At 67.5% G+C, this 11,427-nt stretch overlaps 3 protein-coding genes across 3 annotated transcripts in view; 2 read left to right on the top strand and 1 right to left on the bottom strand.

The window, feature by feature from the left end:
• Positions 1-2,792, top strand: part of H696_05214 (hypothetical protein) — a 3,700-nt gene extending 908 nt beyond the window's left edge. The window contains exons 4-9 of the mRNA XM_009499074.1: positions 88-138; positions 262-504; positions 662-1,211; positions 1,339-1,672; positions 1,824-1,915; positions 2,113-2,792. Coding sequence (XP_009497349.1) covers positions 88-138; positions 262-504; positions 662-1,211; positions 1,339-1,672; positions 1,824-1,915; positions 2,113-2,743 — 1,901 coding nt within the window. The 3' untranslated portion in view covers positions 2,744-2,792. The remainder of the gene's footprint in view (positions 1-87; positions 139-261; positions 505-661; positions 1,212-1,338; positions 1,673-1,823; positions 1,916-2,112) is intronic.
• A 327-nt stretch (positions 2,793-3,119) lies between these two features.
• On the bottom strand, positions 3,120-7,195 carry H696_05215 (hypothetical protein). Its single transcript, XM_009499075.1, has 5 exons — positions 6,983-7,195; positions 6,158-6,775; positions 5,772-6,007; positions 4,527-5,566; positions 3,120-4,252 (listed from the first exon to the last, which is right to left on the bottom strand). Exons 1-5 carry the CDS (start codon positions 7,103-7,105, stop codon positions 3,234-3,236), a joined length of 3,036 nt encoding a protein of 1,011 aa, XP_009497350.1. The 5' UTR covers positions 7,106-7,195; the 3' UTR covers positions 3,120-3,233.
• Positions 7,196-8,144: 949 nt separating this feature from the next.
• On the top strand, positions 8,145-10,316 carry H696_05216 (hypothetical protein; the record flags this gene model as incomplete). The annotated part of the gene is made up of 1 exon (XM_009499076.1): positions 8,145-10,316. Exon 1 carries the CDS (start codon positions 8,403-8,405, stop codon positions 10,314-10,316), a length of 1,914 nt encoding a protein of 637 aa, XP_009497351.1. The 5' UTR covers positions 8,145-8,402.
• Between the last annotated feature and the right edge of the window lie 1,111 nt (positions 10,317-11,427).

The following is an 11,427-nucleotide window of genomic DNA, read 5'->3' on the forward strand; positions in this document are numbered from 1 at the left end:
CCCCCCCCCCATCCCCCCGGGGCTTCGGCCACTGATCCGTCCCTGCCCGCGTCGTGCCTCCCTGCCGACCGACCTCCGGCGAGCCAGACAATACACAGTCCATTGCTCTGGTCATCTCGCTGATGGAGCGCATTCATGGTACGCGCTCGAGCCTTGCCTCTCGCCTCTTTGCGCATCTCCAATCCCCCTGGCTCGCCCTCTCCCGCACCGGTGCCTAACTTGTCTTGCTCCCCCTCCCCTTCGGCTTCCCCCTCGGCTCAGGGCTTGCCTTTTGGGCCAAGGACTTGGTGCTGATCATCGCCGACCCGTCGCCGGTGGCCATGAAGTACTGGATCCAGGACATCTACCGCGGCGAGGGCCTCTCCTCCGGAAGTGCGAGCGCGCCCGGCGGTGTCGGCCAGCCGCAGACCGACAACTACCGGCCGCCGATCAGCGTCCTGCAAGCGGCCATCGGCGTGGAAATGCTCGACTCCGGCACCTTCTCCGGGCTGGTGGGACTGGTTGGTGCGTTTCGCTCGCCCGTCACCTCCTTTGGCCATCTCCGCCTCGCCTTCCCACACAACAAGCCGCCCTCCTGCCTCTCATGCCCTCTCTTGTCTTCCCCCCCCCCCCCCCCCGCCCCCTCTCCCCCCGGCATCCCTTGCTCGCCACCCCGTCGCAGAGGGCATCGACGGCAGGCTGCCCAATTTGGATCTCTACAACAGCCTGGTGCGCGTGTCCGGGCCGGAGTCCCTGTGCACCTTCCAGCCGTCGGCCCCGCTTCTGTGCAATGCCAGTAGCCTGCCCATTCGCCCGCCGCCCGCCTCGGGGTCCGGGTCGCCCTGCGCCTCGATCGAGACCTGCCCGGCCACCCTCCTGGCGCATACCCTGAACACGGCGCTCCCCCTGCTCAACGACCTGCTCGGCAGCGGGCGCTCCTCCGGGGGGGTCCATGCCGATGTGGTGTCCCACCAGGTGGGCCGCTTTGCCGCCATGGCGGCCAACATCGGCCGGCTGTCGCTGCTCAACGGCGTGGTGGACATTGTGCCGCCGGCGGCAATGACCCAGCATCCGGGGCTGCCGGCCGCCGCGGTGCCGCCCCATGTGCACTTCCTCCAGGCCGGCGTCGAGGCGCTGACCATTCGCTTCGTCGGCCGCTCGGCCCAGTACACCACCCTGAATGTCCAGTCGTCGTCCTACCGCGGCGCGGCGGCCCTCAACCGGGCTGGCCGGTATGTTTCCCCCGCGCTCTCCGCCCCGCCTCTCCCCCCGCCCCCCTCTTTTCACTGGTCTCTCTGTTGCTGACCAGCCTCGGGCCCCCTCGGGCCGGACATCCATCCGATCATCCCCACCTCTCAGAACCGTCGAGCAGCTCCTCTACACTGTGAACAACCTCCTGGAGAAGTACCACCAATCTTTCTTCGTGTACTGGCTCCTCGGTCCGCTGCACTTCACCTCCATCGCCAATGCCACCGGTCTGGTGGCCGCGGCAGCCATCCTCCCCCTGGTGCTGGGATCCATCGTGTTCTGGGTCCGCGCCTCGACCGGGCCCGGTGGAAAGGGCTCGGGTCCTGCTCGTTCCTCGAGCGTCGCGTCGCCGGTCTTCCTGGGCCTGTTGGCCCTGCTGGCCTACCTGGCCCTGGGAGGCTATGTGCTGGACGCGGCGCCGGCCGGTCCGGGCGCCAGCCTTGACGTATGTGCTCCGACACTGCTGGCTGTTGTTCGCTGTGCCCATGTTTGCGCATGCTCGCCAAGTTGCTGGCTCCGTGTGCCCCATCGTCACGTCCTAACCATACATCCACCCACTTGCACTCACGCACGATTCCATATTTATATATACACAGCGGACTCTGATCGTGATGTCAGCTATCTTTGCCGGATGTCTCCTCTCGCTGGTGGCAGCACTGTGCCTGACCGCGCCAACCTGTTGCACAGAGTGCGCTCCTCTCTTGTTCCCTTGCCTGCCGCACGCTGTGCACACACTTACTCGATGGTGTTGCGCCCACACGCTACCTCGGCATGTGCATTCGCACCCGCACCGACACACATACACACACTCACACACACACACACACACACACACACACACACACACACATACGCACGCACGCACGCACGCACACACGCGCACAGGCACCGCGCCCGCTTCGTCTTCCAGAAGGGCAGCCTGCTCGCCTTCCTTGGGGCCAGCCTCAGCGCCGTGGCCCTGGCCTCTCTCTGTGCAACGGCCAATGTGTCGCTGGCACTGACGCTTGGGGTTCTGGCCGCCGGAACGGGCCTCGCCGCCCAGTGGGCGCTTCAGGTCTTGGCAGCCCCCGGGGCGGGGGCCCTGCGCGGTATCCTCCTTCTGGCGGCCGGCCTCGTCGTCACCGTCGTGGCCTCTCCCGGGGCATCTTTTGCTCTGCTGGCCCTCCTGGACCTGGGCAGCACCGGATCCGGAGCCGGGGCCAAGACGCCACCGGCACACCTTGCCGGATTGCTGACCCGCATTGGCCAGGCTCTGACTGGTGCCAGCTCCTCGACGGCGGCTCCCCTTGATTGGTCTGGTCTCGTGGGTGATCTGCTTTCCATGGCCGGGCAGACGGCTGGGCGGCTGCGCACGGCGGCCCACATCGGCGGGTCGTCGGCCCTCTGGTGGACCGGCATGACCCTGGCGCCGGTTGGCCTCCTCAGTGCGGTGGCCGTTCTCTTTTCCGGTGCCGGAGTCCTGACTGGCCGGGCGCCAGCCCAGTGCCCCGTGGCCATCCGGCCGAAGGAGGACTGATGCCAGCCGACCGGGCCATCTCCTGGGGGCCGGAGCAATACACTCTGGCTTTTTTCACATGACGACCGAGAGCCGGGCGCGGGGGAGAAAGGGCCAGGTGGAAGGGCATGCCGGTGAAACACTCCTGCTTAATCTTGGCGGGGAGCCGTACAAGCGGATGTGCATGGAAGAGATTGGGCGTAAACACGATCAACCCTTCGTACGTGACAGAGCGTGGCAGAGTGCGCATTTGGCACGCGTGACAAAACGATCAAAGAGCCGCCCGGGCGTGGATACTCCATGAACGTGGGTGCACGAGACGGACAACGGTCCTTCCAAGGGGATCTCGTCCCTGGGGGGGGGGGGATGCACGGGACGCCATCAGGGAGGTCCTGCTGTGTGTGTGTGTGTGTGTATATACATATATATATGCTTGTGTGGGAAGGATGTTGTGGTATATTTATTTTTTTCATCTTCCCCGGATGCAACTCCTCCCTCTGGGCGGAGCACATCAGAAGGCGAAAACGCGCACCGAGCCATCGGCCGCCACGCAGGCAAGCTCGTCGGCCGGAAGGCCCAGACCCTTGGACCCGGGAACCGGCGGCCGCCAGGCCAGCTTGGCCACGGCGTCTCCCGGGCACAGATGGCCGGGGAGGGTGGCCGGCTCGTCGGGAACCACACGCAGGCTGTCAGCTTGCAGATGAACCAGAGCCACCCGGCCGGACTGGTGCCCGAGGGCGATGCGCCAACGGCGCTCGGGACCCGGGGTCGGGCACACGGCCAGCGCCGAGAGCGGGCTCACGGCGAACTTCACCTGGTCCGTCGGGTGGACGAGGAATCGCGCGGCCGGCCCGGCCCGGCTGTCAGCCCCGGTATCCTCCAGGCGGAAGACCCGGAGAACGCCATCTCGTGAGGCGGTCACGAATCCCGCCGGCAGGGACCCGGGGCCGGCCGTCAGCGGGAGCCAGGCACAAGCCCAAATCATGCGCCGGTGCGCCTCGGGCAGATGGGCCTCCAGCACCGCGCGAATGGCCGGCTCGGAGTCCGGCACAGACTCGCCCGGGCCGGCGGGCCCCTCATCGGGCCAAAGCGAATGCAGGGCAATGCCACGATCGCGCGACACCGACAGCAGCAGACGCGGCCCGGCCCCGGACCCAGCAGGCCCGGCCGGGGCAAAGGCCATCTGTGTCACGGTCAGCCCGTGCACTGGCAGCGACACTGCGCCGGCAACATCCACCGCGCCTGGGGTCGCTTGGTACCGCAGCGGAATCGGCCGCCACGAGGTCATCGACCAAAGCCGGATGCCGGCGTCACGCCCGGAGGAAGCTTGGGCCGCGGTGGCCAGCAGCGCCGGCAGACCGGGCGTCGGCTGCCCCGGGGCCTGGTCCTCATCCGGGAGGTCGGCATCCGCGCTGGAGGCAATGGTGTTCAGCTCGAAGGGATGCCCATACAGCTTATGCTCCTCCACCCACAGGGTTCCGAGGATCAGACAGTCCTCAGTCGGGGGGATGGCCCACTCGGCGCGAGCATCTGCCGCCGGGGAGGGGGCCGGGCGAAAGGGAGACACAGGACGAGTGAGCCAGGCAGGTGATCGATGAAACCGGCATTGGATCGACCAAGGGAGGGGAGCGGGTGCGTCAGATACCACGAGAGGGAAGGATGGAAGAGGCACAGAAGAAAGGAGAGGAACAAGAGAGAGAGAGAGAGAGAGAGAGAGAGGGCGAGGGAGGGAGAGAGAGAGAGAAAGGAAAAGAGAGGGCAGGAGGGAAAACCATGAGAGGAAGGCCGGGGCGGCTGGGCGCACCCTCATCAGCGGTCGATTCCGCCACATGGTCAGCCGGGCGGTTTGAGGCGGCGGTCATGCGGTTGGACAGGCCCAGCGCCTCGACCTGGACATCGGCGGCCGCGGAGAACTCCACGGCGGCCAGGTCCTCCGGGGCCATGAGCGCATGCCCGGTGATCAGGGACATGGAGGCGCGCAGGCGCGGCGGGGCGGCCATGATGCGCGCGGCCTTCTCCCCGGCCGCGGCACATGCATACGTATGTGCCTGCTGGCCGAAGGCGATCGCCGCCAAGGGGTGACCATGCAGCTGAGGCCGGCACAATTCATAGTAGTGGCCCGGCTCCGTGGCGGCCGGGACATCCGGGTCTGGGCGCCACCGGCCGAACACCCGGGCCGTGTGGTCCTCCCCGGCCGTGAGTAAGTACCGCCCGGGGCCGGCCCCGTGCGATCGGTGGGGATCCCACGCGCAATCGGTCGCCGGGCCGGTATGACCACTGCACACGGGCTGCGAGGCCCAGCACTCGGGCAGCAGCCCAGCATGGGCCGGGTCGGCCCCCTCGGCTTCCAGGTCCTCAGCCGCCAGCCGGTACCACGACCGGAGGTTGCCATTGTGCCCGATGGCGATGGCCTGTGCGTGCGGACCGCCGACCAGCCAAGCGGCCGCGGTGAAGCCGCGGTTGTGGTCCGTCGAGCCGGACTCCCCGAGACAGGCCTGCTCCAGCCAGAGGAGGTCATCAGCAAGGCGCCCGGCCGAGGCGGACACCCCGCGCCACACGCGCACCGTCCGGTCCATCGAGCAGGTGAGCAGCCCGCGGGCTGGGGGCACCGGCCGGGCGGCCTCGGCCCCGAGTGGCCCCCGGGGGCGCCCAATGGCCAGGTCCTCCGTCTGGCCGGTGGGCTCCCAGCAAACCGTATGCACGGGGTCCTCATGACCGAGGAGCAGTGCCTCGAAGGCCACCGAGTAGGTGGCCCGCCCAGGGCCGGGGCCGTCGTCCGCCTTGGACAACACGAGTGCCGGCAAATCGAAAGCGCATGTCTCATGCTTGTCCATCAGGGCGCGGCTATGTCCGATCGGGCGAGAGAGAGAGAGAGAGAGGGGGGGGGGGGAGGGAGATGGGCATGGGGAGCGAGGAAGGAGGAGTCGGGGATGGGCAGGATGTCAGGCGTGTGTGTGACAGTGTCCAGGAAGGCGCTTTCGCGCAAGAGAGAGAGAGGGGGGGGGGGAGAGAGAGATACAACAGGAGTAGAGTGTGCGCCGGTACGTACATGCGTGACTGGATGGTCTCCATGGAGTCGGCCACATTCTCGCCGTCACCGGCCGAGGTACCGACCTCCGGGCTGAGGGACTTCAGCTGCACACTCCACAGACGGATCGAGTGGTCGAATGATGCCGACGCCAGCCACAGGGATGGCGCGCCGGCCGTGTCGACTGCCGGACTGTGGCAGAAGGAGAGCCCGCCAACCCAATCAGTGTGGCCGTCGATGGTGGCCACCCGGGCGGCCTAGACACATGGCCACCGGCGAGAACGAGGGCAGCGGGGGGGGGGGGGTAGGTAGGTAGGTAGGTAGGTAGGGGGGGACGCGATTAGTGTGCAGCGAATTAGGGGAGGTGCGGGCGATGGCACGGCAGACCGGCCACCAGAGGGACGCACCTCGAAGGCCGGCAGGCAGATGGTCCACAGGCCGATCGTAGCATCGGACAGACCGGCGGCCAGCAGGATATCCCCACGGCCGGGGGACGAGGCGGTCGGGAGCCGGGACATGGCCAGGGAATGGGCCGGACCGCGGCCAAGCGCCGGCATGGCCACCTCGCGACACATGGCCGACGCTTCGGAAAAGAACCCCGGCACGTGGACCTCATGCAGGGTCAGCTCGCCATCGGCCCCGGCGGCCGCCACAAGCAGATCCCGCGGCCCGGCATACTCCCGGTTGATGGCGGCATGCGCCGCAAAGGGCCCGGCCCCGGGGTCGAGGCTGGCCGGTGGTGTGGTGATCTCGTCCCCGGTCGAGGGGCCCAAGTCCAGGCAAGAAAGTGCCAACACCGCGGAGGCGGTGCGAATGGTGGCCACCAGGCGCCAGGCGCCGCGGGGATCCGGCAGGCCGACCAGCCGGGCTGCCTGCCAATCAGCCGGCACCCAGACACACAGGAGCCCATCCTGGCCGCCGGAAACCAGCGCCCGATCGAGGCCGGCCACGGTGATGCCGGCCACCCCGGTCACGACGCCCTGATGCCCAACCAGCGTGGCGACCGCGCGATTGTGCGGAGGGTCCTGTTGGACCGTGACATCGCCCCGGCAGGGGGAGGGGGGGAGACAGAGAAAGACGGAGAGAGGGGGGGGGGAAATCCGAAGGGTGTCAGTGGCGAGAGAGAGAGAGAGAGAGAGAGAGAGAGAGAGAGAGAGAGGTCAGTGGAGATCCGAACAGATCGTGCCCAATGACATGCGCCCGGCGCAGCAGCCCAAAGAGACGAGGCGTACATCCGGCAGGCAGATGGCCACGGAATTGTGGCAGCCGTAGGTCCAAATCGAGTGGCCGGACCAGAGAGCCCCCGGTGACCGGGCGGCACCGATGGCCAGAAACTCGAGCGACGGCATTGACATCGGCGCGGCGAGCACGTGGCACGGCAGGGGGGAAGTAGAAAAGCGAGGCAGCAAAGGGCGTGCCGCAGGAGGGAGGGAGAGAGAGAGAGAGAGAGAGAAGGAAAGAAGGCAGGTAGGAAACACAGAAGCCAAGGGGGGAGGCGGAGGCAAGGGCCGAGGGAACTAGGCAATCTAGGGAGGGAGAAGGGCTGGCGCGCGGGGGCGTGTGGGGGGGGGGGGTGCTTGGCCTGCGGCCAGCGGGGGCCCGCCGCGGCCCAATCTTTTGGTGATGCCGCCGGAGGCCGTCCCTCCCGCCCTGCCTCGGCAATTGCCCCCGTCGCGTGGGTGCCCGTCGGCAGCCGGGTCGCGTTGGAAGCTGGACCGCCAACGCTCCGCCAGGTTCGTGTGATTGATCCCCGTGGCCAGCGGGCTTTTGTGCCATGGCTTTGGATCAGGACAAATGGCCAATATTAATCCTCCTATTATTGGATTAACTCGGCTTCGGGTTTTTTCCCTCGGGCGAAGGGGGCCCAGGCGCGCCGGCGCTCCCACGCCCAGATGCTGGGCACTTCCACCGAACAGTCTGCCCCCCCCTCCGGGTGTACCCCTGCGTGGGTGACAGAAGGCGTCCCCGTTCCGAAGGCCGTCCGGGTGTGGTGGCAGGCCTTCCGGCGTGCGCACGTTCATCTGCCGGCCGGTATGTGCGTGCCATGGCCATCTGGCAGGGGGGATTTTTTCCCCCTTGCGATCCCCCGGTGCCATTTCCGAACCATGCCGAGGGAAAATGCACGGCCGGCTGGGTGTCTCCACGGTCGCCGGGCATTCTCTCCCGGGTCGTTTGCTGGCTGGGCTGCCTCACGCGGCCGCGGTGGCAGTTGCGCTAGATGGCCCAGCCCTCCCCCTGGGAGAGGGGGCAAAGGGCCGCATACCCAGCAGCCCCTGTGCCCCGGCCTCCCCCCATTCGCCACGCCCCCCTTCTGCCGGATCCTCATGGGGGGGGGGGGCAGAAGCCCGGGCACGCGCGGACCCTAGACCATCGTGGCGTGGGGATATTAAAGCAGATCGGCCCTCCTCGCGACAAGCTCGATCAGGGGGTATACGGCATCGGGTTTCCCTTCCTTCATTCACCTCCCCGTGCTTCCTCCCTCGCCTTTCTTCCTCCCCCACCTCTCTTCCTCCTCCACCTTTCTTCCCCCCCCCCTCTGGTGCTCCTGCTCTGCGTGGTCCCTTCCACTCCCCGTGTGTCTGTGTGTGTCTATACCTCTGGGGAAGCTCGGAGCATCTTCCGTCATCCCCCCCCTTTCTACTCTCAGACAGGATGGAGCTCAGTCCACGGAATGATCCGGAGATTGGTGGAGCCGGTGTCGGCGACCCGAGCCCCATCCTCCCGGAAGATCCGGCTGGCAAGCCGGGCCGGCCGCGCCCCTGGTGGGTCTTTGTCCTGGTGGGGCTCCTCCTGGGGGCCCTCGTGGCCGGGGCGGTGGCCGCAGCTGTTGTGGCCACCCAACGGTCCGGGTCCGAGGCCCCGCTGCCGGATCCGAGTGACTCCTCCCCCGGGCCGAGCGACTCTTCCCCCGGGTCGGGCGACTCCTCCCCCGGGTCCTCCCCCGGGTCGGGCGACTCCTCCCCCGGGTCCTCCCCCGGGCCGGGAGATGCATCCTCCAGCTCGACGCCCCCGCCGCGCTCGGTGATCCTCATGGTGTCGGATGGCAGCGGCCCGGCCTCGATGACGGTGGCCCGGTATGTGGCCTATCACATGCAGCAGGCCGCCGCCGGGAATGTGGCCATGGGCGCCGATGCCGCCGGGGCCGAGCCCCTGCTGGTCCTTCCGGAAGACTTCACCCTGCCGCTGGATCGGATGCTGGTGGGTACGGCACGGACGCGGTCCTCTTCGTCGCTGGTGACCGATTCGGCGGCCGGGGCCACGGCCTTTTCCTGCGCGGCCAAGACCTACAACGGGGCCATCGCCGTGACCCCAGACGACCGGCTCCCTTGCGGGACGATTCTCGAAGCGGCGGCCGTGGCCGGCCTGCGGACCGGGCTGGTGGCCACGTCGCGCGTGACGCACGCCACCCCGGCGGCCTTCAGCGCCCATGTGGCCAGCCGATCGTCGGAGAACCAGATCGCCGAGCAGCAAGTGGCCGGCGCCACGCCGCTGGACTTCATGCCGGACCTGGTGCTCGGTGGTGGCCGGCGCCACTTCATGCCGAAGTCCGTCCGGGGGTCCCGGCGGTCCGACGAGCGGGACCTGATGGCCGAGGCGGAGCAGCGCTTCGGGGCCACGGTCGTCCGTACGGCCAACCAGCTGGCGGCATTGCTCCCCTCTGACCCGGCCGCCCAGCCCGCTTTCCCGGTGCTGGGGCTCTTTTCCGACACGCACTTGGCCTATGAGCTGGACCGGCCGACCACGGACCAGCCCTCGCTGCTGGAGATGACGGACTTCGCTTTGGAATCCCTCGGCCGGGAGCTTCGCCAAACCGGGACCCCCTTCTTCCTGATGGTGGAGGGGTCGAAGATTGACCTGGCCGCGCATGACCAGGACCCGGGGGCCCATGTGCATGACATTCTCATGTACAATCGCGCGGTGGACCGGGCGCGGGCCTTTGTCGATGAGCATCCCGGCACGGTGCTCATCTCGGTGTCGGACCACGAAACCGGCGGCCTGACGGCCGGGGCCGAGGTGGGAGCCAGCCCCAAGTCCTATCTCTGGCATCCCGGGGTGCTGGCCGCGGTGCAGCGGTCGACCGACTTTGTGGCGGCCGAGCTGTTCACCTTCGAGCGGGCCAACTCCCCGACCCAGGAGGCCATGGAGGCCCATGTGGTTGCCACCCTGGGCCAGGCGTTCCGCGTGACGGATCTCACCCCGGCCGAGGTGACTGCCATCGCCGAGCTGGCCTTCTTCAGCCGGACCACCCACACGGATGCCATGCTCCAAGCCCTGGGGAATGTGATTTCCCACCGGGCGGTCATTGGCTGGACCACGCATGGCCACACCGGGGTCGATGTCAATCTCTATGCGTATGGTGGGGCTGATGCCGGGGCCAATGCCGCCATCGTGGCCAGTCTGGCCGGCAGCCGTGAGAACACCGACATCGGGCGCTTTGTGGTCAATTATTTGGATCTGGACCTGGCCCAGGTGACTGCCACATTGCAGGCCGCCGGCGGGGCGTTGATGTTGGGCCCGGCTGACGAGCCTGCCTGGCCGGGGGCCTACACTCGTGGCCATGGCTGAGCTGTCATCAGCCCCGGGCTTGGGTGGATCTCCCGGTATCCGCGCCTTGTCATGGCCCGGGTGTTTGTTTTGTCCTTGTGCACCTCTTTGTCGCCCCTCCCCACTCTTTCTTTCTTTCTTTCTCTCTCTCTCTCTCCCCCTCCTTCTCCCCCCCCCCATACCCCTCTCTTGTGGTAAATAGACGCTTTCCTTTTTGGTGTTTTGTTTGGCAACCAGCCTTTCCCTGAGGAGTGGGTGTCTTGTGGTGTCGCCCTCGTCCGGTCCCGTACACATGGGCAGTGCCCCGGGGTGCTCCCCTCCCCCCAGACCGTCGAGCATCCGACCATCTACTCAGGCCCCCGTCTTTTCTGCTGTTCTCTCTGCTCTTGAACTTACCTCCTTGGCATCCCCCGTTATCGTTGCCCAACTCTTGCCGCCCACGTCTGTCCCTCAGTCTCGCGAGGGCCCCGGGTTTTGTTCCAATGACTCGTGCCCACCCCTCCCCCTCTCCCCTCCGCTCCTCTGCCACCCTCTGTCGGGGCTCCACCGCTCTGGCTCAGGCTCAGCCGAATCTCCCCTCAACCGTGGTCGCACAGACCCCCCCATCAGCATATCGCCCGAGACCCACCTGCTTTCGTGGCTGATCCCACGGAAGGGGCAGCCATCCCGCGGACTTCCCGGATCACTGCCCCCCCCCCCCCCCCGAGCCATCCGTGATTGGGAAAGAGTGTGCTGCTTTTTCAGGGAGCAAGGTGACAAATAAAACACCCCCAAGCGCACGAGGACCCCTTCCTGTAGTGGCTGCCCGAAATGCTCCCCTCGTACGCAGGTCATGCCCGGGTGGGGGAGCTTGCCGGCCTGTCTGCCCCTCTGCCGAGGCCTGGCCGCAAAATAACACGTCGTCCATGGGCTGCTGATGTGCTAAGTCCACAATCTAAGCGCACCTGTGCATATGGGCACGTGCCCCCCTCGAAGATCACACCCCGTCACCGGAACTGCGCGTCCGCGTTCCCGGGCCGCAGAATGCCAACCAATGTGAAATAGCCAGGGGGCTATCCAGCTGCCCCGGGCCCGGGGAGCCGGATCGGCCCGCCGGGGCGGCAAGAGACAATGAGCTGGAGACTGGGGGGGG

The sequence above is a fragment of the Fonticula alba genome (assembly GCF_000388065.1).
Source record: "Fonticula alba strain ATCC 38817 unplaced genomic scaffold supercont2.9, whole genome shotgun sequence".
Taxonomy (NCBI): domain Eukaryota; order Rotosphaerida; family Fonticulaceae; genus Fonticula; species Fonticula alba.

Bases quoted from the DNA above. Each gene is read 5' to 3' on its own strand.
- H696_05215 (XM_009499075.1), bottom strand. From the start codon at position 7,105: ATGTCAATGCCGTCGCTCGAGTTTCTGGCCATCGGTGCCGCCCGGTCA. The intron at 6,776-6,982 runs GTACGCCTCGTC...ACGGTCCAACAG, and splicing joins TGGCCATCTGCCTGCCGGAT to GACCCTCCGCACAATCGCGC. The intron at 5,567-5,771 runs GTACGTACCGGC...GATCGGACATAG, and splicing joins GAGACCATCCAGTCACGCAT to CCGCGCCCTGATGGACAAGC.